General features: G+C 42.9%; 1 protein-coding gene across 3 annotated transcripts in view; it reads left to right on the top strand.

Moving 5' to 3' along the window:
* Nucleotides 1–20,906, top strand: part of LOC141108189 (carboxyl-terminal PDZ ligand of neuronal nitric oxide synthase protein-like) — a 194,406-nt gene that overhangs the window by 28,945 nt on the left and 144,555 nt on the right. For 2 of the 3 annotated variants that reach the window (XM_073599524.1, XM_073599523.1), the window contains exon 2: nucleotides 13,673–13,744. The exons of the other annotated variant lie outside the window; for it this stretch is intronic. In XM_073599524.1, coding sequence (XP_073455625.1) covers nucleotides 13,673–13,744 — 72 coding nt within the window. The remainder of the gene's footprint in view (nucleotides 1–13,672; nucleotides 13,745–20,906) is intronic. 3 annotated transcript variants of the gene reach the window in all.

The raw sequence follows: 20,906 nt of genomic DNA, 5'->3' as shown, positions 1-20,906 counted from the left end.
GTTGAGACCATATGGCCACTATCCATAGAAACTTGCTGCACAAGATTCATCACAAATAAGTGGAAGCATTTTTTGTTTGTAAAATATTGCTCTAATAAGTAGCTACAAGGCAATTAGCACTGACGTGTTTTTTTATTTCCCTAACAACACCCTGGTGATACAAGGATTATTATATGAGTGTTTCTTTATCATTTTTTTGTACCTGCAAATATAAAAAAATCACATGCGCCGAAAATGGGAAGAAAACTGTTGCACAGCCTTCATGGATTTGGTGCAGAACTTCTCAAAAATGTCACAAATGCTTTATTGATTTTGCTCCAAGTATTCTGTAGTCATTGATTGCTTCTATGTGCTGAGAACAGCTTAAAACGGGTATTAAAACCAAAACCGACCGTATTGCAGCTTACCAATCGTTAGATGTGGTGGCTGAATTCTTCTTTTTTTTTTTTTTTCCTTCTGTTTTCATCTGGTTATCTGTCCATTAACACCCCTTCTGTATTGAGTGCCCCCACTCTGACTGAGGGGGCAACAGAGATGCCTTAAGACAGCAGCACTGTCACTCTGGGAGGAGGGGAGTGTTAGATATGAGCGGCACAGTGGTGTAGTGGGTAGCACTCTCGCCTAGCAGTAAGAAGGGTCGCTGGTTCGAATCCCGACCACGACACTACCTGCCTGGAGTTTGCATGTTCTCCCTGTGTCTGCGTGGGTTTCCTCGGGGTACTCTGGTTTCCTCCCACACTCCAAAGACATGCTGACATACACACGATTGGATTTTCCGACAACAAATGTTGGATGTGAGCTTGTTGGCGGAAAGTCCGAACGTGTGTATGTTCCATCGAACATTTGTTGTCGGACTTTCCGCCAGCAAATGTTGGCTAGCAGGTTCTCAAATTTTCCGCCAACAAATGTTTGTTGTCGGACTTTCTGATCGTGTGTACACAAGTCCGTCAGACAAAAGTCCACGCATGCTGGGAAATCAAGTACGAGCCGGAGATATAACTAGCGTTCGTTATGGAGACATCACGTACGTCTTGTACGTCACTCCGTTCGTAATTGTTGGCCACCATTTGTGTGACCGTGTGTATGCAAGACAAGTTGGAGCCAACATCCTTCGAACAAAAATCCACGGTTTTGTTGTCGGAAAGTCTGATCGTGTGTATGGGGCATAACCGTTACAGCAGCAGTTCTTTTTTCCTTTGGGATAAAAGGTTTTACATAAATTTGTCTCAAACCTCCTAACTGCTACACAGGACAGCTTAACCACTTGCCACCCGCCATGTAGCAATATGACGTCGGCAAAGTGGTTGCGATATCCTGACCGGACGTCATATGACATCACCAGGATATCAAGCTGCTGCGCGCCCCCGGGGGTGCACTTCGCGGCGATCGTTGTTGCGGTGTGTCAGTCCGACACACTGCAACTACGATCTAGGTAAAGAGTCTCTGATAGAGACTCTTAACCACGTGATCAGCCTTGTCCAATCACAGCTGATCACAGTGTAAACAGGAAGAGCCGTTGATCGACTTTTCCTCACTCGCGTCTGTCAGACGTGAGTAGAGGAGAGCCGATCGGCTGCTTCTCTGACAGGGGGGTCTGTGCACAATGGATGCCAATCAGTCCCAAACAATTATGCCTGCCAATCAGTGATGCCCATCAGTACCATCCATCAGTGGACATTAGTGCCACCTATCAGTGCCCATCCGTGTCACCTATCAGTGCCGCATATTAGTGTCCATCATCAGTGCCCATCAGTGAAGGTGAAAACTTACTTATTTTAACAAACAAAAAAAAAATGTCTTTTTTTTTTTTATTTAGCAGAAAATAAAAATCCCAGAGGTGATCAAATGGGGGTATTTGTACTTTCCTGACATTTCAGGGCCTCAAGAGATGAGCTAGGCCGTCAGTGCATCAGGTGTGATCAATTTTCACCATAGCTTGTAGACTAACTTTCACACAGACCAAATAATATACACTTATTTGGGTTATTTTAACCAAAGATAGGTAGTAGTATAAATTTTGGCCCAAATTTATGAACAAAAATTACTTATTTACAAAATGTTATCATAGAAACTAAAAAAAGTGTTTTTTTTCAAAATTTTCACGCTTTTTTCACTTATGTTGCAAAAAATTAAAAACCTGGTGGCAATTAAATACCACCAAAAGAAAGCTCTATTTGTGGGAACAAAATTATAAAAATTTAGTTTGGGTACAGTGTAGCATGACCGCGCAATTGTCATTCAAATTGCAACAGCACTGAAAGCTGAAAATTGGTCTGGGCAGGAAGGTGTATAAGTGCCCGGTATTGAAGTGGTTAAGGAAAGAAAGCCTAAAAAGAAAACAAATGCAGCCATCACATCTAAGAATTGGTAAGCTGCAATTGCTTTTGGGTTTAAAACTGCTTCAAATAGCCTGACACATAGGGAGTGCTTGCTTGGACACACAGGCAGACCGCTAAACCAGACTGATGTCTGAGAGTTGGAGATTGGGAAGGGACAGAGGTAGTCGGTTGATTTACTAAAGGAAAAAAGACTGTGCACTTTGCAAGTGCAGTTGCTCCAGAGCTTATTAAATGAGCAGAAGCTCTGCTGACTTCCATCATCCAATCATGTGTGATCAAAAATGCAACTTTTTAAATTTTTTTTTTTCCCTTGCACGTGGTTGGGTACTCTTTGCAAAGTGAATCCTTACCTCATTTACTAAACTCTGGAGCAATTGCACTTTACAAAGTGCACAGTCTATATGCCTTTAGTAAATCAACGCCAATGCGTCTGAACTAAGTAAGCAGCCGTCTATAAGAAAGTGTGAGGCTTAGGGAACTCTCCTAAGGTCTCATGTACACTGCTGCTGGTAAACTGACATTTAGGCCACTTTCACACTAAACACTGCCCCGCACTAGCGGTAAAGCGCCACTCGTTTTAGCAGTGCTTTACTGGCGCTTTGTGGGCGGCAGCAGGGTGCTTTTAACCCCAAAGTAGGGGTTAACAAGGGGTTAAAAGCTATAGCAGCGCTGCCTATTGATTTCAATGGGCAGGGCATTTTGGGAGCGGTCTATACATCGCTCCCGTACTGCCCCAAACATGCTGCCTGCAGGACTTTTTTTCCCGTCCTGCAAGCGCACCGCCCCAGTGTGAAAGCACTCTGGCTTTCACACTGGGGAGGTTTGAGAGGCGCTTTACAGGCACTATTTTTAGCTCTAAAACTCCTGAAAAGCGCCTCAGTGTGAAAGTGGCCTAAGGATCAATTGGGCATTTTTTTCAGCTGCCCCTGAACTCTCCTCTGTCATCTTACATGTACACAGGCTCGTTTATAGTTGTTTCTAGGCAGTTGAGGTTAGAAGCATTTTTTGGAAAGAAAAAAAATGTGTTCAGGACGGATGTTCAGAGGCATTTGAAACGCCAAATGCCTGTAACAGCTTGTAAACACGGTAATGCTGCGTACAGACAATCGGACATTCCGACAACAAAATCCTGGATTTATTTCCGACGGATGTTGGCTCAAACTTGTCTTGCATACACACAGTCGCACAAATGTTGTCGAAAATGCCTAACGTCAAGAACGCGGTGATGTACGACGAGCCGAGAAAAAAGAAGTTCAATAGCCAGTGCGCCTCTTCTGCTTGATTCCGAGCATTCGTGGAATTTTGTGCGACCAGCTCTCAAATTTTGTTTGTCGGAAATTCAGACAAAAAATGTCCGATGGAGCCTACACACGGTCGGAATTTCCGACAACAAGCTCACATCAAACATTTATTGTTGGAAATTCCGACAGTGTGTACGCGGCATTACTCATGTTTAGCTGTGTTTCGTTATAGGCTTTTTTTAAATGGAGATACATTTTCTGACCATTTTTACAATGCAAAAATCACTTCTAAATGCAAACGCGGCATGTAAACGAGCAACAACGGACGTTTTTAAATGTTGGTTACTATCTGTCAAGTTCCATCGTTCAGGAGAGGCTTTAAAATGTGCCGTGTACATGAAGCCTAAGGAGGAATAGACAGAGCTGTGCTACAGAAATGTCAGGAGGCTGAAATCCATTTGTATTTACTGCTGTGCTAAAACGACCCTGGCGTGGACAGAACGCTGTGTTACGTTGATGTTTTATGGAATGTTTTCTTGTTCACACCATGTGTGGTGGCCTGCATTTTTTTTTTTCTTGCACCTGAACAGTGGTAAGTACTCCAAATGGAGGCAGAAGCATTTAGAGGCAGAAAAAAAACAAACAAAACCAGGCCAGCATGTTCAGGAGAGGAGCGTTTGAGCATCAAAAAACGCGGCTAAACATGTCTAAATGCACTTAAGCGCAATATGTGCTTGGCGTCGTTCATTCCAGTGGCCAGAATAATTGTAATATTCTGGCTTACAGAATTAATGAAGGTCCAAGCGCTTGATGCATCCAAATGCGTTTTTGCAAAATGCGGCTTTAGGCATGATTTTATGCCGCTTTGCATAGGCGTCTGGGGGAGGTAAAAAAAAAAAAATCGTGTGTGCATGAGGCCTTCAAATGCATTTTTCTGAGTGGAAAGCTCTCCATTTGGAGCTAAATCTCACATTACACACAGAGCCACACACTGTATATAGCTGTCTTTGTTCTCAGCATACCCTGCAGTCTAGACTAGACAGCAAGGATGCAATCTAATAAAACCAAAGTGCAACCATTGGCCACATCATCTGCAGCAATTTAGCAATGAAGCGGTTATCTGGGGTCCTCTTTTGTCAATGCAGATGAGCATTGACTAGAGTTGCCACCTCATCCCTTAAAACCGAACACATATTAATTACACAGGTTCTGTGGCTGATTAAGGTGGTAATTAAGCTCACTTGGTGCCTTATCTGCAATAAATTGGCCTCAGAACCTGTGTAATTCATATGTGTTCGGGTTTACAGGGATGAGGTGGCAACCCTAGCATTGACACTTTATTAACGAAAATACGCTCCCTTTTCTATGTGACCATTTTGTTGAGTAAACACCCCGTCCTTTCCTCACTGAATCTCGGAGAAGATGGTCTAGTAGTTCCACTCGGAACTGATGTTACAAATATGGGTAAATGAATAGCAGGTAAGTACACACTGATTATTATGAAAGGGTTATATAGTTGCTGCAACTGACACAAAAAGGGAAGCCGCACACTGATGACTTCAACCATGTAGTTAATTCCATCGTACTGATTTCTACACATTCCCATACATAGCCATGCACCACTGATGCGTTTCACCCTGACTGGGCTTAATCGTAGGTGTGGCCAAGATGGAAGGACATTTATATCCACCAAGTATTCAGAAAGAATTCAAAACTTTAAATCATTTAAATCACCTGAATAATTGAAAATGCACTGTACGGCCCTTCACACAAAGGAGAGTTCTCAAAAAGCTACATAAATTAATAAATGTATGGATGCAAGCGCCTCACAACACACAGGAATTTTTTTTTTCATATTTTAAACCTGGTGTATTTTTAAATAAATGTATTCATATAGGATATTCTCACCCACCCTCTTTCATATATCCACATGCTGCATATAAAGCACCCTCCACATATACCAGCACCTGTATGCACTCATATGCATGTGCATTAGCAAATCATTTCCAGGCTTAAAGGATAAGTCCACCTTAACTCTAAAATCTCTACATCTACAGACATCCAGGATCTAACGGTAACCTATCTAGCCCTGTAAAGAAGAAATCCGTATACATACCTTTTTTGAAGCCGATCTGACCCGATCCCGCGCTGATGTGTCAGCTGCACCTGCGCTGTGGAGGTGGGTGCAGAGGACACAGCCAACATTGGAAGCCCCATAGTAAGTCTATGGATGACGTCACTCCCTATTTTCATTTCACAGCCGTTGTCGGCTGTGTCCTCTGCAGAGCTTCTGCCGCTGGAGACTGGACCGGTTCAGCTTCAAAAAAAGTATGTATACTGATTTCTTCTTTACAGGGCTAGATAGGTTAGTGTTAGATTGTGGATCCCAGTAGATGCAGAGATTTTAGTGTTAGGGTGGACTTCTACTTTAATAGCCTATGTATAAAAAATTCTAAAACCATTAATCCAAAATCTTCAATATCCATTCCTAGGACAACAAAACCTCATATGTCCATAAGTTAAAAGCAATAACAATGCTAGTTTTTATTAATAATTACTAGGTTTGTCCCGATACTGGCATCAGTATCGGCACCGATACCGAGCATTTGCCCAAGTACAGTCAGCAGTGATCGGAGCGTGGGGGAGTTACAAGCTTCTCCCCCCGCGGCTTTCAGCTGCTTAGTGACATACAGCGGTGATCGGTGCTTGTAACTCCCCCACGCGCGATCACCGCTGACTGTCACCGCATCCTCTTCCATGCCCCCTCCGTTCCGCTGTCCCCCTCCGTTCCGCTGTCCCCCTCCGTTCCGCTGTCCCCCTCCGTTCCTCTGTCCTTCTTCGTTCCGCTGTCCCCCTCCGTTCCGCTGTCCCCCTCCATTCCTCTGTCCCGCCGTTCCGCTGTCCTCCTCTCTTCCTCTGTCCCCCTCCATTCTGCTGTCCCCCTCCATTCTGCTGTCCCCCTCCGTTCCTCTGTCCCCCTCCGTTCCTCTGTCCCCCTCCGTTCCTCTGTCCCCCTCCGTTCCTCTGTCCCCCTCCGTTCCTCTGTCCCCCTCCGTTCCTCTGTCCCCCTCCGTTCCTCTGTCCCCCTCCGTTCCTCTGTCCCCCTCCGTTCCTCTGTCCCCCTCTGTTCCTCTGTCCCCCTCCGTTCCTCTGTCCCCCTCCGTTCCTCTGTCCCCCTCCGTTCCTCTGTCCCCCTCCGTTCCTCTGTCCCCCTCCGTTCCTCTGTCCCCCTCTGTTCCTCTGTCCCCCTCTGTTCCGCTGTCCCTCTCCATTCCTCTGTCCCCCTCTGTCCTCCTCTCTTCCGCTGTCCTCCTCTCTTCCGCTGTCCCCCTCTGTTCTGCTGTCCCTCTTTCTTCCTCTGTCCCACTCCGTTCTGCTGTCCCCCTCTGTTGTGCTGTCTCTCTCTCCATGTCCTCCTTTGTGAATGGACAGGGTCAGCTGACTCTGTCCATTCACATAACTGAAACATTGTAATGTCCTGTGATTACGATGTCTCAGTTTATGAATGGAGAGGAGCCGCTGTCTTCTCTCCATTCATTCTCAGTGCAGCTGAGGCTGCAGAGAAAGGGACTGGGGAATCTCTATCCTTGGTCTCTTTCTCTGTCTCAAGGGGGAGAAAGCCCCCCAACAGGGCTGATTAAAAAAAAAAAAAACAAAACACATATTGCAATAAATAATAATAAAAAAAATTATTGTAAAAAATAATAAAAATGTAAATAAAAAAAACACAGACACCATTCACCCCCCCCCCCCCCTAAAAAAAACAAAAAAAAAAACACTGTCACGTGACATTAAAAAAAAAGTATCGGTAATCGGTATCGGCGAGTACTTGAAAAAAAGTATCGGTACTTGCACTCGGTCCTAAAAAAGTGGTATCAGGACAACCCTAATAATTACCATAATAACATACACTATATTACTAAAAGTATTGGGGCGCCTGCCTTTACATGCACATGAACTGTAATGGCATCCCAGTCTTAGTCCATAGGGTTCAATATTGAGTTGGCCCACCCTTTGCAGCTATAACAGCTTCAACTCTTCCGAGAAGGCTGTCCACAAGGTTTAGGAGTGTGTCTATGGGAATGTTTGACCATTCTTCCAGAAGCACATTTGTGATGTCAGGCACTGATGTGGAGAAGGCCTGACTCGCAGTCTCCGCTGTAATTCATCCCAAAGGTGTTCTATTGGTTTGAGGTCAGGACTCTGGTGCAGGCCAGTCAAGTTCCTCCACCCCAAACTCACTTATCCATGTCTTTATGAACCTTGCTTTGTTTACTGGTGCGCAGTCATGTTGGAACAGGAAGGGGCCACCCCCAAATTGTTCCCACAAAGTTGGGAGAATAAAAATAGTCCAAAATGTCTTGGTATGCTGATGCCAGAGTTCCCTTTACTGGAACGAAGGGGCCAAGCCCAACCCCTGAAAAACAACCCCGCACCATAATCGCTCCTCCACCAAATGATTTGGACCAGTGCAGAAAGCAAGGTCCATAAAGACATGGATGAGAGTGTTTGGGGTGGAGGAACATGTCTGGCCTGCACCTCAACCTGATAGAACACCTTTGGGACAAATTAGAGTGGAGACCGCGAGTCAGGCCTTCTCATTCATGTCAGTGCCTGACCTTACAAATATGCTTCTGGAAGAATGGTCAAACATTCCCATAGACACACTCCTAAACCTTGTGGACAGCCTTTCCAGAAGATTTCAGACTGTTATAGCTGCAAAGGGTGGGCCAACTCAATATTGAACCCTACGGACTAAGACTGGGATGCCATTAAAGTTCATGTGCTTGTAAAGACAGGCGTCCCAATACTAGGTAATCTAAAGTTCATCATCCTTCCAATATAAAAAATAACAAATACAGACCGCTTGGAAAAAGCTGATGAATCGCAAACTTACTTGGGTTTTGTCAAACGGAAAGCTGGTCAGATACTCAGGGATACCTCTCCAAGGTTTGAGAGAGTCTGGAATCCTTGGATACAATATTTTCCATCTCTTTAGTGCTGGCTGCAACAGTGCTGACCAGGAATGGTGGCTGGATGGGTTATGGCTTTTCAACAACCCCCCACCCCCCCCATACTTTTTCTTACCTGCTTTTCGCTTCTCATTTGTTCCAGCCTCATGCTTTCCTCCTTCCTGTGGAAGTCTCTACATACATTTTGGATGATGCCAACTACTCACTATACAGGAGTTTTTACTTTTTGGCTGGTAAAGCTCTTTGCGCCTTCGTGGGCACTTGGTTCCATAGGTTTAGGATTCACCCACCCCCAAGCCACCCCCCCCCCCCCCCCAAAAAGAGCTTGCAATTTATTTCTCAGTTTCTTCTTCTTTTTGCATTGCTGTTGTTATCCGTTCACTTTGCTACAACACAAACCTCGCAATTCTGCATTACCATTGCTGCTTCTACTTATTTGTTGGTAATATACTCCGCCTGCGTTGTGTACTCTCACTTGCTTCTTCTTCTGGCACATGAGGATATAACGGTTTTGGCTTTTGTAAGCTTACTCTTTTCGTGAATAACTTTAAATAAAAATTATTGAAACAGCCTGCATCTACAGAACCTTAAACCTACAGTTAATCAAGAGGTGGGCAAAAAGCTCTTGATCTGATTTGCTACTTCAGGGCAATAAATTCCTTCTCAAGCCAACTGGAAGTTCCTTGAATCAATAATCTACAGTTTTATTACTTATAAATATTATTAGTTCTAGTCTGTGCATTTAGAAACACATCCATCTTTGAAAAAAAAAAAATCTACTGAGCTGGCTAGAAGTTGCTCCTGTGGAAATCTGTTCCACATTTTCACCGCTTCTACTATGAAGAAGCCTTTCCGAATACAGTTTAAAGCACTTTTTTTCTAGAAGAAAAACATGCTCCATTGTCATTTGCAATAAACTTAAAGTGTAAGTTCACCTTTTCAGAAAAAAATGAGAAGGTGAACTAACACCATACACCCTCCCCACCCCTTGTCCCCACTCTACTTATTTCGGTGGGTGATGAGCTGTAAGTGTCCACGCAGCTGATGTAGTGGTCTGTGGATTTGAAATCCCCCTTCTTCCCATTCTTTCTGTAGGTCTTCTGGAAGGGATCAAGGGGAATCTCTGATTGGTCAGCACTGGCACGTGACGGTTTTCACCAGTCAGAATTGCTCTGATCCATCCTGGAAGTCCTATAGAAAGGGGAAGAGCAGAGATTGACCCTGGATAGCTACACTGGCTGCATGGGCACTGACCGCTCATCACACATGGAGGCAAGTACAGTGGCGGGGAGGGGGGCTGGGGGAGTTTAGGGTGTTAGTCCACCTGTTACATTTTTCTAAAAAGTTGAACTAACCCTTTAAAGGAAATTATTGGTCACAGCATACACTTTCTTTTATAAGAGCATTGTTCAACACAAACAATGCTCATTGTTAGCAATCCAACATAAACTTAAACATTTTGAAGAAATATTGCGACTGCAAGTGAAAAAATGTGAGTGCCGCCTTTCTGCTGGCCATCTCTTTCCACAACTTCCTGGGTTCCCGGTATGATTTACAGCTTCTTCTCTTCTGTTTGTCGCTGAAAAAGTATATTAAGAAATTATACAAGAGTGTGCAAGTCAAGGTACGGTAGAATACATGTAACAGATAAAAAAAATCATGTTAATGAATAATCAATAAGCATTTCTGGGATGATTCACTGGGCGTTCAGCATGGGGATATGCTGATACCCCTTAGGATGGTAAGGGGAGGGGGAGAAAATGAGGAGCAGCAGTGGGGGTGGGGGGCTGGCTGGAAGAGAGTAAAGGGGAAGGAAAGAGTAGGAAAGAACAGGAGGGCAGCATATACACAACCTATGAAAGCAATTACCAAATCTGAGTATTTAAAGTGGTTATAAAGTCTAAACCTTTTTTAACTTAATGCATTTCTTTTATTAAGGTAAAAAATGTTTAGGCAACAGTACCGCCCACACACCTGAGCCCTCATTCCATCCAGCACTGTGCCCTTCTGCAGCAGTGGCCACTGGCTCCCTCTGCTGGCAATCAAACCCAGTGATGAGGGGCGTAGTCTTGCTGTCTGTGTCTATTAGGGCACTCAGCGAAAGGGAGGAGCCAGGAGCACCGACGGGAACCGAGAAGTAGAGGTTCGAGGGCCACTCTGTACAATTCCTTTGAACAGAGTAGGTTAATATAAACCTGTTTGTTCTTCCTTCCTTTTTTTTTTTTTTTAATGCATTCTTGCAATCACTATAACATCCAAAGAAAAATTGGCAGAGCATGCTACCAGACTATAAGACTACCAGTTGTAGACCGTTATGCCTTCAGCATCTATCCAGTTTGCCCATATCTTTTCAAATTTTCCAAGATAGTTGCGACTAGCATAGGTCTCCTCTGCTGTTTGCTTTCAATTTCTAAGGACTACATATCCCATGGTACCTTGCTGCCTGCAAGCAGTGATTCCTCTACTCACAGCGTGGTATTCTATCTCTCTAATATATTTTGATTCTTGTACTGACTCCGCCTCTTGAAACTCCTCCTCTCAGCACCTCTGTAGTACAGGCTCTGTGTTATAGGTGACAGCAGTGCTACCCAGTGCTACCCTTGTGAGGATCTTCACAAAGTAAGTTCACAAAGTTCAAGATCGTTTGTTTGGATTATTAGGAGTTTGCTAGAAATAATTGAAGTACGATGTGGACTTGGGTATTTGATTTTACATTTTGATCATAGATACGCTTTAAACTGAACGGTGATCATAACACTATCCAGTTCAGTTATCCTCTTGTTACTGAGGTCCTCCATGCTTCTTCTTAGTTTAGCTGCCCTTCTCTGCATTCTCTCCAGTTCAGCAACATCCTTTTTGTCTACTGATGCCAAAAACGAAACTGTACATTCGAGATGAGGTCTTAGACAATACACTGATTGAAATTCGATCAGTGTGTAAGCTCCCCCACACTGGACAGAAGTCGATTGTTTAATTGAATTATGCTGAAGCGACATGTTGGAAAATTTTCCAGTAGGGTGCCAATGTCGCAATACAAAGTTCAGCCTGGAGATTCCTCTGTCCACTTTGATTGTGCCCAATGGATGAACGAATGCTTTGTACAGGGGCAAGATTATCTGCTTCTTTCTGAAGTCTGTACCTCTTTTTAATGTATAATCTGTTTTATATTCAGTATTGTATAAACAGAGAAAGGAAGTTGTCTCAGGTCATTCAAGACATACAAAATATGATATTGTTGAACTTAATGGTATCATGTTCAACAGTGAGTTGTGTTTCCAGAAAGGGTGGCTAGCATAACATTGTATCTTGTTGACATTACAATATAAACTAGCATAAATGAAAAGGAAGGTGTGTTGTATACTATATTTGAATAGCCGCCATAGAAAGGGAAATGACGAGTAGGAGTGCCAGAGGTAAGAAAAGAGGAAGCTGGAAAGTGAAGGGGAAGAGAATCGGTGGAAAAAAGTATCTCGTATGGTTTAGAGCTGACAAAAGTTGGCCATACATGTTATAATCCAATTGAACATTTTTCTGTAGTTTTAGAAAAACATTAAGCCCAGATTCACACTGAGCTGCGGGAATGAAGCCGTGCAAGTTCAGCTGAACTCACACGATTTTACTCCCGCATGTCAGTCCTGATTTCGACCGTGATTTCAGAGACATCTGTGCAGGTTTCTGCACAGATGTCAATGTAAATCGCAGCCCGAAATCACAAAAAGTAGTACAGAAACTACTTTTTGAAATCGGTGCAGTGCCGCAGATGCGGACGGTGCCACTGACGGCAATTGCCGCGATTTGACATGTCAAACCACATGTCAAAACGCTCCAGTGTGAACCAGGGCTAAGGCTTGGTTCACACTGCTGCGATACGAGAACCCTTGCGAATCCAGTACGGGTTCCTGCATCGCATACAACTTGCAGGCAGTTCACACTGCCCTATGTAAACCGCTGCATGTAACAGTACAAAGTTAATGACACCCCCAGATCGGTTCACATATCACAGTGCAGAGTGTCAATATGAATAGGAATTGGATCGCATGGGTGTGAACACCCATGCAATCCGATTCTGGTGTGTACCAAAAACTGGGTCCTGCACGACTTTGGTCTGAATGCAATGCAAATTCAGCCATACAATGCTGTCTGATATTGCAGCAGTGTGAACCCAGCCTAATGCCCCGTACACACGGTCGGACATTGATCGGACATTCCGACAACAAAATCCTAGGATTTTTTCCGACGGATGTTGGCTCAAACTTGTCTTGCATACACACGGTCACACAAAGTTGTCGGAAAATCCGATCGTTCTGAACGCGGTGACGTAAAACACGTACGTCGGGACTATAAACGGGGCAGTGGCCAATAGCTTTCATCTCTTTATTTATTCTGAGCATGCGTGGCACTTTGTCCGTCGGATTTGTGTACACACGATCGGAATTTCCAACAACGGATTTTGTTGTCGGAAAATTTTATAGCCTGCTCTCAAACTTTGTGTGTCGGAAAATCCGATGGAAAATGTCCGATGGAGCCCACACACGGTCGGAATTTCCGACAACACGCTCCGATCGGACATTTTCCATCGGAAAATCCGACCGTGTGTACGGGGCATTAGTGTAATACCCTGACTGGTTGTAATTGAAAGACTTGTTTATGCAGGCACCAATATTGAGAAGCTTTTGGTAAATCTAAAGGAGATTGTACAAAAAGATTTGTAGTGTGTGAGCATCTTCAGTCTTTAGATCTATTTAGTAGGGATGCACTGGTAAATCGACCGCTGAAAACTATCAGCCGCAAATAGGCTTATCAGCGTTTTACCGATACAAATAAAAAAAAGGGTGCCGATATTGGAATGCTGCATCCCATTGACTTCAGTGCACAAACGCCCCCTATTGACTTCAGTGCACAAACCGCGTCCCATTGACTTCAATGCAAACACGCCAGCCACATTAATTACATTTAAAAACCAATATTTGAAAAAAACTGCCCTTTCTGCATTCTGAGTTTTCAGGTTCAGTCCAGAATTTTCATTTCGGTGCAACACTACTATTTAGTTCCCCATGGCAGGATTTATTCCAGCCTTTCATTGCAGATCAGAATCCTAACTATCTGTATCTCTTTCCAGTATATTGGCAGCCTGGATGTGCCGAGACCCAACAGCCGTGTGGAAATTGTGGCAGCCATGAGGAGGATAAGGGTGAGATTTCTGTTTTCTTCTAAGAAACCTAATGTTGCCATGCAGGCCTGGAAGATGGATGCTGTTTGTAAGTTGTATACTTGATAGTGACTGAGATTTTCTCTTAGTCATTATGTTTGGACCTGAGAGGTCATGCAGTGCCCAACTATGGTAGTTTTTACATATTAGGCCTTATGTATTAGGCATTATGTGGTCTTCAGAGCCCAGCCCGAGGTGCCCAGTAGAGAGGAGTTTGGGCATTCTCTGAACAGATACGGGCCAGGTCATTACACTGTCTCAAAACAAAGGGAAGGGAGGCTGATGATGTCAATGTCCTTATGTAGAAATATGCCCGTATTTACAAATTATTCTGTGTCGTTGACTAAATTTGGGTAAGTGGCCATATAAGGGCACTTACATCATCAGCATCCCTCCCCTTTGTTGTACATGTGCTTTGGAGCAGTGAATGACCCTAGCTAATTGGGCTATAAGAGCACATCTTTCAGGTTTGGATAGAGGTGAGTTCAGAGGATGAACAAGCTCATCTCTAGTGCCAAGTCAGAACCAGTGAAGGAAAAATAATCACTAGACATGTTTCTGCTAGCTAAAGAGTTTGGTTTTATTCTCTTCACTTTTCTTTCTGTGCCGTCTCTTCCATTTTCTCCTTTTGTGTATTTTTCTCTGAACTTCTAGAATTGATCTTGCTGAATAAAATATAATTTATAGTGATGGCACAGGGCTGTAGAAAACGAATGCTAAATGTGAAAGAATTGACTTGTAAAGGAACCGTGTTCTCTAGTAGTCTTTCAACACGTTGCAAGTCTCTGACTGTGTTTAAGAAAACTAATAGGGAATTTGTAATGCAACATTAGAGACCACAAGAATAAAAATTTGATTGGATTGAGAGGGCATCACCTATGGAAACTGACCTAAAGACGGGTCCTTTTTATCACAAAAGAATGTTGCATGGAAGCTGGTGAATGACAGTTGTCCTGCTCCTCTTTGGGTGACAAGCTTCACACGATGCGATTTGCCACGCGATAAATCACGGGAAAATCGCACCGCTTTTTAGGTGCCATTGAAAATAATGGCACCTGAACCTACAACAATTCTGCCCAAGATCCCAAAAAGCCAACTTTGAATGGAGCTGAAGACTGGCCATACATGAGTCTTTTTTTCTTTTTTCTTTTAGTTTAACCAGCAGCTTGAACGAAAGAAAAATACTAGTTTTTCGCCATCCACACATTGATTGGGGAATCCCTCCCTCGTATTTTGACAAGGGGAGGGGTGACTTCCCTGGCATCAGAATTCACTGATCTGCACCGCTGGCCATAGCCAGCAACACTGATTGAGAGAAAAGTTTCCAACAGGTTGGTTGTACACAAGTCAATCGATAGGTTGACTTGTGTACAAACAGACTGCCTATACATGGATTAAAATTTGTCCCGTTCCTGCTGAACCTGAATTTTTATCCATGTATGGCCAGCTTAAAACGTCTGCCTGCCTCCATCTGGACCAAGACATACATTCACAGCTGCAAATGTACATATTTTAATTGCAGAAAGTGACATATAAGACAAAGACAAAGGTCTCCACCATGGCAAAAAGAGGGTGAATCTCTGCCCAGAAGAGACACAAATGGCAAAAAATCTTTATTCTTTGGATATTCTATCCAAAACTAAAATTAAAGTCTTTTTGGCTTTACATACAATTTATTTAGCTGGCTATATAGGTAATTTTTACCCTCTGCACCTATAGACAACACACTACCCTACCTACGGGGGCATTTGAGGGCATATAGAGCTTGTAATTCAGCATATAGGAATTACATAGCAGCTGCATGGATTGTATGCTGAATGCAGTACTGCTTCTTGATGGCAAACTGAGAAGCATCAGCGAAACTTTGATGTCAGCCGTCTGTTTGTCTGACTTCAGTGCAAAACTGACAGGCTGTGTTGAGAATATGACAACTTGGCATAGAGAAGCTGCCCGTCCGTGGCGCAGTGTGTAGGAGCAGACAGCCCTCTCCACGGGATATGCATATCCTTCTATAATTCTGTGTGTGGATAGATCAGGCTGTGTGGACAGAGGTAGAGAAAACAGCAAATGAATTTCCTTTATAAAACCACAATAGCAGCCACTCAGATCAGTTTACAACTAGAAGAGTAATACAACAATTCCCCAGCATGTGTCTAGCTGATCAGCACAAAAAACCTCACTAAATTATTTCAGCAGTGATATATGTATCATCCATGCATACATTGAGAGCAGGATTACTTGGAGGCACCCCAGTTTATTCCATAACCATTTCCACCACTGACATAAGTATTATTTCAGTGCCGGAATGTAAACCAACTTCTGGCTGCTATAAAAAAAATTCCTTACAGCCACCTGATCATTTTGACATACTCCGAAAAGTGTCACAGAAATCCATAAATGTTTGCCTTATTCCCTGTGAAGTATGATCCCAGAAGAGCTCTAAGCACTTCCAGGCTCAGATGTTGATCCCCGACCGTTGCACCCATGTCCGTGCTTGACGGACTTCAACAGAGTGGAGTGCAGGGGTAACATTAGGGGTCTAACAGACCCCTGATGTATCCATAAAGCAAAACTAAACCCAAGAACAAAAATACAGCATATTGCAGCTTACAGTTCTCTGATGTGGTGGCTGCATTTGTTTTCCTTTTTTATTTTATTTTTCTCACCCCAAAAACATAAAAAAAAATACAGAAAATACCTGTTGCCAGAACATACAATGTCCCAATCACTTCCTGTGACAAACCAAAGTACACTGCACTCACTAAATGCTAAAAAAAAAAACCCTAACAGAGTCCCCCAACAGCACCAACACCCAGAAAATATATGAAAAAATTAGTGAAGGGCACAACAGTAGTGCAATAAAACAAATGAATATTATAAAATAAAAATGACTATGGTGCAAATAAAAAGTTCATATTTCATCCAACATTGCTGTCAAAAGGAAAAAACAGTGAATCTTCTTAAAGGTGTTCCAATCACCGTGATTAAATCGTGCAAAAACTGCAAATAAAGTGCTTCACCCTAAGTGCCGGTTCACACAGGGGCGACTTGTCAGACGACCTAGTCGCCTGACAAGTCGCCTCCCGTTCTGTACTACGGAATCATTCTAATAGGAGCGACGCAAGTCGCTCCGACTTAGAAAAAGGTTCCTGTACTACTTTGGGGGCGACTTGGGGCGACTTGCATAGACTTCTATACAGAAGTCGTTTTGCAAGTCGCCGCGGAAGTCGTTTGCAGGTCGCCTCGCTGAGGCGACCTGCAAGTCGTGCCGCCCCTGTGTGAACCGGGGCGAAGTGATAAGTCAAAGCGCTCACCAGATAATATTGGCCACAGAGTGACCCTCAGGCATATAAAGGACCAGATGGATATCTCTCATCCGAAGTTCCCTTTAGGATATTGCAGCATAGGACTGCTGTATGTAGACACCCAAATCTCAAGCCAATACAGGAATGGATCTATGTATAAACTGCCTTGCATTCAGCTTCTCCACAACATCTGTAAATGGTGGCTCCTCATAAAAAGCCACAGAAAGGCACGGATAGTGTAACAACGTCTTTAATATTAAAAGCACACTTACAAATCCATGGGATAGGATGTAAGGTACAGACGAAAACTGTCTGCAGCTATGGAGGGAAGCAGAGTCCGGTCCAACATCTAGCGAGTGTGTGTTACACATAGGGCTAGGAGATTTTCCCCCCAAAAAATCATGCGATTTTCTTAAAAAAAAAACTTGATTCGTGGTTCGAATTGAGTTGTTGGTTCTTTTGTTTTTTTTGGGTTTTTTTGGACACCGCGCCGGTCCACTAGGTCCTCGCCTAAAAACTCCTGCCTGCAGCTCTTCAGGACTGGCGCGGTGAAAAAAAAAAAAAAAAAATCAATTTGCTTAAGTTTTGAATCAATTTGACCTCTCAACTCGATTCAAGATTTATATCGATTTTTTTTTTTCCCCAGCCCTAGTAACACACACTCGCTAGATGTCGGACCGGACTCTGCCTCCCTCCATAGCTGCAAACCATTTTCGTCTGTACCTTTTATATCCTATCCCATAGATTCGTAAGTGTGCTTTTAATATTAAAGACATTGTTACACTATCCATGCCTTTCTGTGGCTTTTTATGAGGAGCCACCATTTACAGATGTTGTGGAGAAGCTAAATGCGAGGCAGTTTATACATAGATCCATTCCTGTATTGGCTTGAGATTTGGGTGTCTACGTACAGCAGTCCTATGCTGCAACATCCTAAAGGGAACTTCGGATGAGAGATATCCATCTGGTCCTTTATATGCCTGAGGGTCACTCTGTGGCCAATATTATCAGGTGAGTGCTTTGACTTATCACTTCGGGTGAAGCACTTTATTTGCAGTTTTTGCACGATTTAATCACGGTGATTGGAACACCTTTTAAGAAGATTCACTGTTTTTTCCTTTTGACAGTAATGTTGGATGAAATATGAACTTTTTATTTGCACCATAGTCATTTTTATTTTATATTATTAATTTGTTTTATTGCACTACTGTTGCGCCCTTCACTGTTTTTATAATTTGCTTATTAGTTTATTACTAATTTTAGGTGCAGCATCAGATTGTGTTAGTGCTTGTTTAGCATTTGGCGCCGTTTCCATTTTTTATTCTTTATGAAAAAATTAGTGCAGTGCTCAAAACAAATAAAATGAGGTAAATAATTATATCACTCTAGTGAAATCCCAAAAATGAATCTCATATGTGAAATAACATAGAAGGTGCAACAAATAAATAAAGTGGTGCTCATAAGTTTACATACCCTGGCAGAATTTATGATTTCTTTGCCATTTTTCAGAGAATATGAATGATAACACAAACTTTTCTTTCACTCATAGTGTTTGGCTGAAGCCATTTATTATCATTCAACTGTGTTTACACTTTTTAAATCCTAATGAAAACAGAAACTACCCAAGTGACCCTGATCAAAAGTTTACATACTCTGGTGAAATTGGCCTGATAACATGCACACAAGTTGACACAAAGGGGTTTGAATGGCTATTAAAAGTAACCATCCTCACCTGTGATCTGTTTGCTTGTAATTAGTGTGTGTATAAAAGGTCAATGAGTTTCTGGACTCCTGTCAGACCCTTTCATCTTTCATCCAGTGCTGCACTGACGTTTCTGGATTCTGAGTCATGGGAAAAGCAAAAGAATTGTCAAAGGATCTGCGGGAAAAGGTAGTTGAACTATATAAAACAGGAAAGGGATATAAAAAGATATCCAAGGAATTAGGAATGCGAATCAGCAGTGTTCAAACTATAATCAAGAAGTGGAAAATGAGGGGTTCAGTTGAAACCAAACCACGGTCAGGTAGACCAACTAAAATTTCAGCCACAACTGCGATATGCAAAATTTAATAAAGTGCACAGAGAGTTAAAAGCACTTACAAGATCGGTTGTACCCAAGCTGATCGATTGATCAACTTGGTACATTCAGCCTGCCCACCCGCAGTTCGAATCTTGGCCGGTTCAGTAGGAATTTGAATCATCTATGGCTGGCCTAATACAGGAGATGTGTTATTGACCAGATCACCAGGTAAAAGCAGAGGGGGAAAAAAAAAAACGTATGCAGCCACCACATCTAATAATTGGTAAGTTGCAATATAATACATTTTTGGTTTTGGGTTTAATCTTTAGTCGTAAAATCTGCATTTTAAAATGTGTGCAAAAAATGTATTAACATGGCTCTAACAGCAAAAGGTTTAAAGGCTGCCCCCAGGCTTCGCTAGTAGATAGTTTAAAGTTGGGGACCATCTTCTTCAGAGGTGCCTTGATGAGGCAGGGTGGCTTTAAATGAATTTAGAAATGTATGCAACAAAAAAGCCTCTGTTGACATATGTTGAAACGGTTTAGTTAATATTTTGTGCTAACTAGCTGGAAAGTATGCTGAGAAATGTATGTATTCTTCTATGTTGGCCTGTCTATGTGCACCTTTCCCCTGTTTTCTAGTTGTAAACTGATATGAGCTGCTGCTTTTGTTTTTCTTTTTATAAAGGAATTTTTTTTTCCCGATACGTTCCAATAATATTACCCAGGAGAGTTTTTCATGTTCTGTCAGCACTGCTGCAGAGCTGACCACCTATCATTTTCTCAACTTAAAGGAGAACTCTACATCCTAGTTAAACTGGAAACTGATAATTGCCTCCATTGCTGCCATTGTGGTGTTTGTTTACTCAGCCCACCACACAGGCAAACAGTATGTGAATTCCCCTTCATCCTGTACAGCAGTGGGGCTTGGGGAAGGGCGGGGGGTTCAGAGGGTCCCCTTCTGATTTGGTTATCTGGAAATTGGATCCTCTTAGAATCTAGAAGAGTGTCCTTGAATGGATGATCCCGCCTGTGTTCCTTTCTGCGGATTTGTCTTGTTTTGTAGATTAAAGTCCAGAACTAATTTAATCCCTTCTTATGCTGCTCTAGTGTCTTTCTCATGTTTGTTGCAGAATATTACCCACCATGCAGGATAGTTTGTGGTTGCATCTCCCACTTCTGACAGGTTAAGGAGAGTTTAGAGTTCTGTTTAGCCATTCAACAGCCGCAATCTTACCTGGGATTAATGGAACTAATTAACACAATTTTCTCTTCTGTACTATGACAAAAGGGAGAACACCGGAAGCGCCACCTAAGCGCAGTATTAAAAACGGCTTTAATAGCAAGGTATCAAAACACACTTACAGGTGGGGTACCTGGGATGGTCCTTGTGTCTTGATCTGGTCTCTGTGCGAGGCTGTATGGGGGTTCCGTCAGTCTGCAGCATGTCCTGTGGCCACCAGGAAGAGGCCGGAACTGATGTGAAACGCACAGAAGTGATGTCACGGGCTGCAGGAACACATCCGGTGGAGCTTCCACAGAGGAAGAGAAGAGGCTGGCAGGTTATGCGCTCTGAGCTACAGCTCCTTCTATTGGCCTGGGGTGGGAATGTCCAGGTGGACTTATTTATATGTTGGCGCTGTGGGACAACAGGTCCCAGTGTGGACAGATATGTAAAAGGTTATTATATTTGGGGGAACAAATATATTGGTACTCGCTGGTAGGGTTAAAGGACAAGTAACATAAATATAGGGCAATAAAAACAATGAATGGCATGAAATAAACAAAGCGGCCAAAAATAAAGGAACAAAGGTAAAGG

Source organism: Aquarana catesbeiana, linkage group LG09, assembly GCF_042186555.1.
Source record: "Aquarana catesbeiana isolate 2022-GZ linkage group LG09, ASM4218655v1, whole genome shotgun sequence".
NCBI lineage: Eukaryota > Metazoa > Chordata > Amphibia > Anura > Ranidae > Aquarana > Aquarana catesbeiana.
Note: the sequence above shows the minus strand (reverse complement) of the source record. Positions and strands in the feature narration are given on the sequence as shown.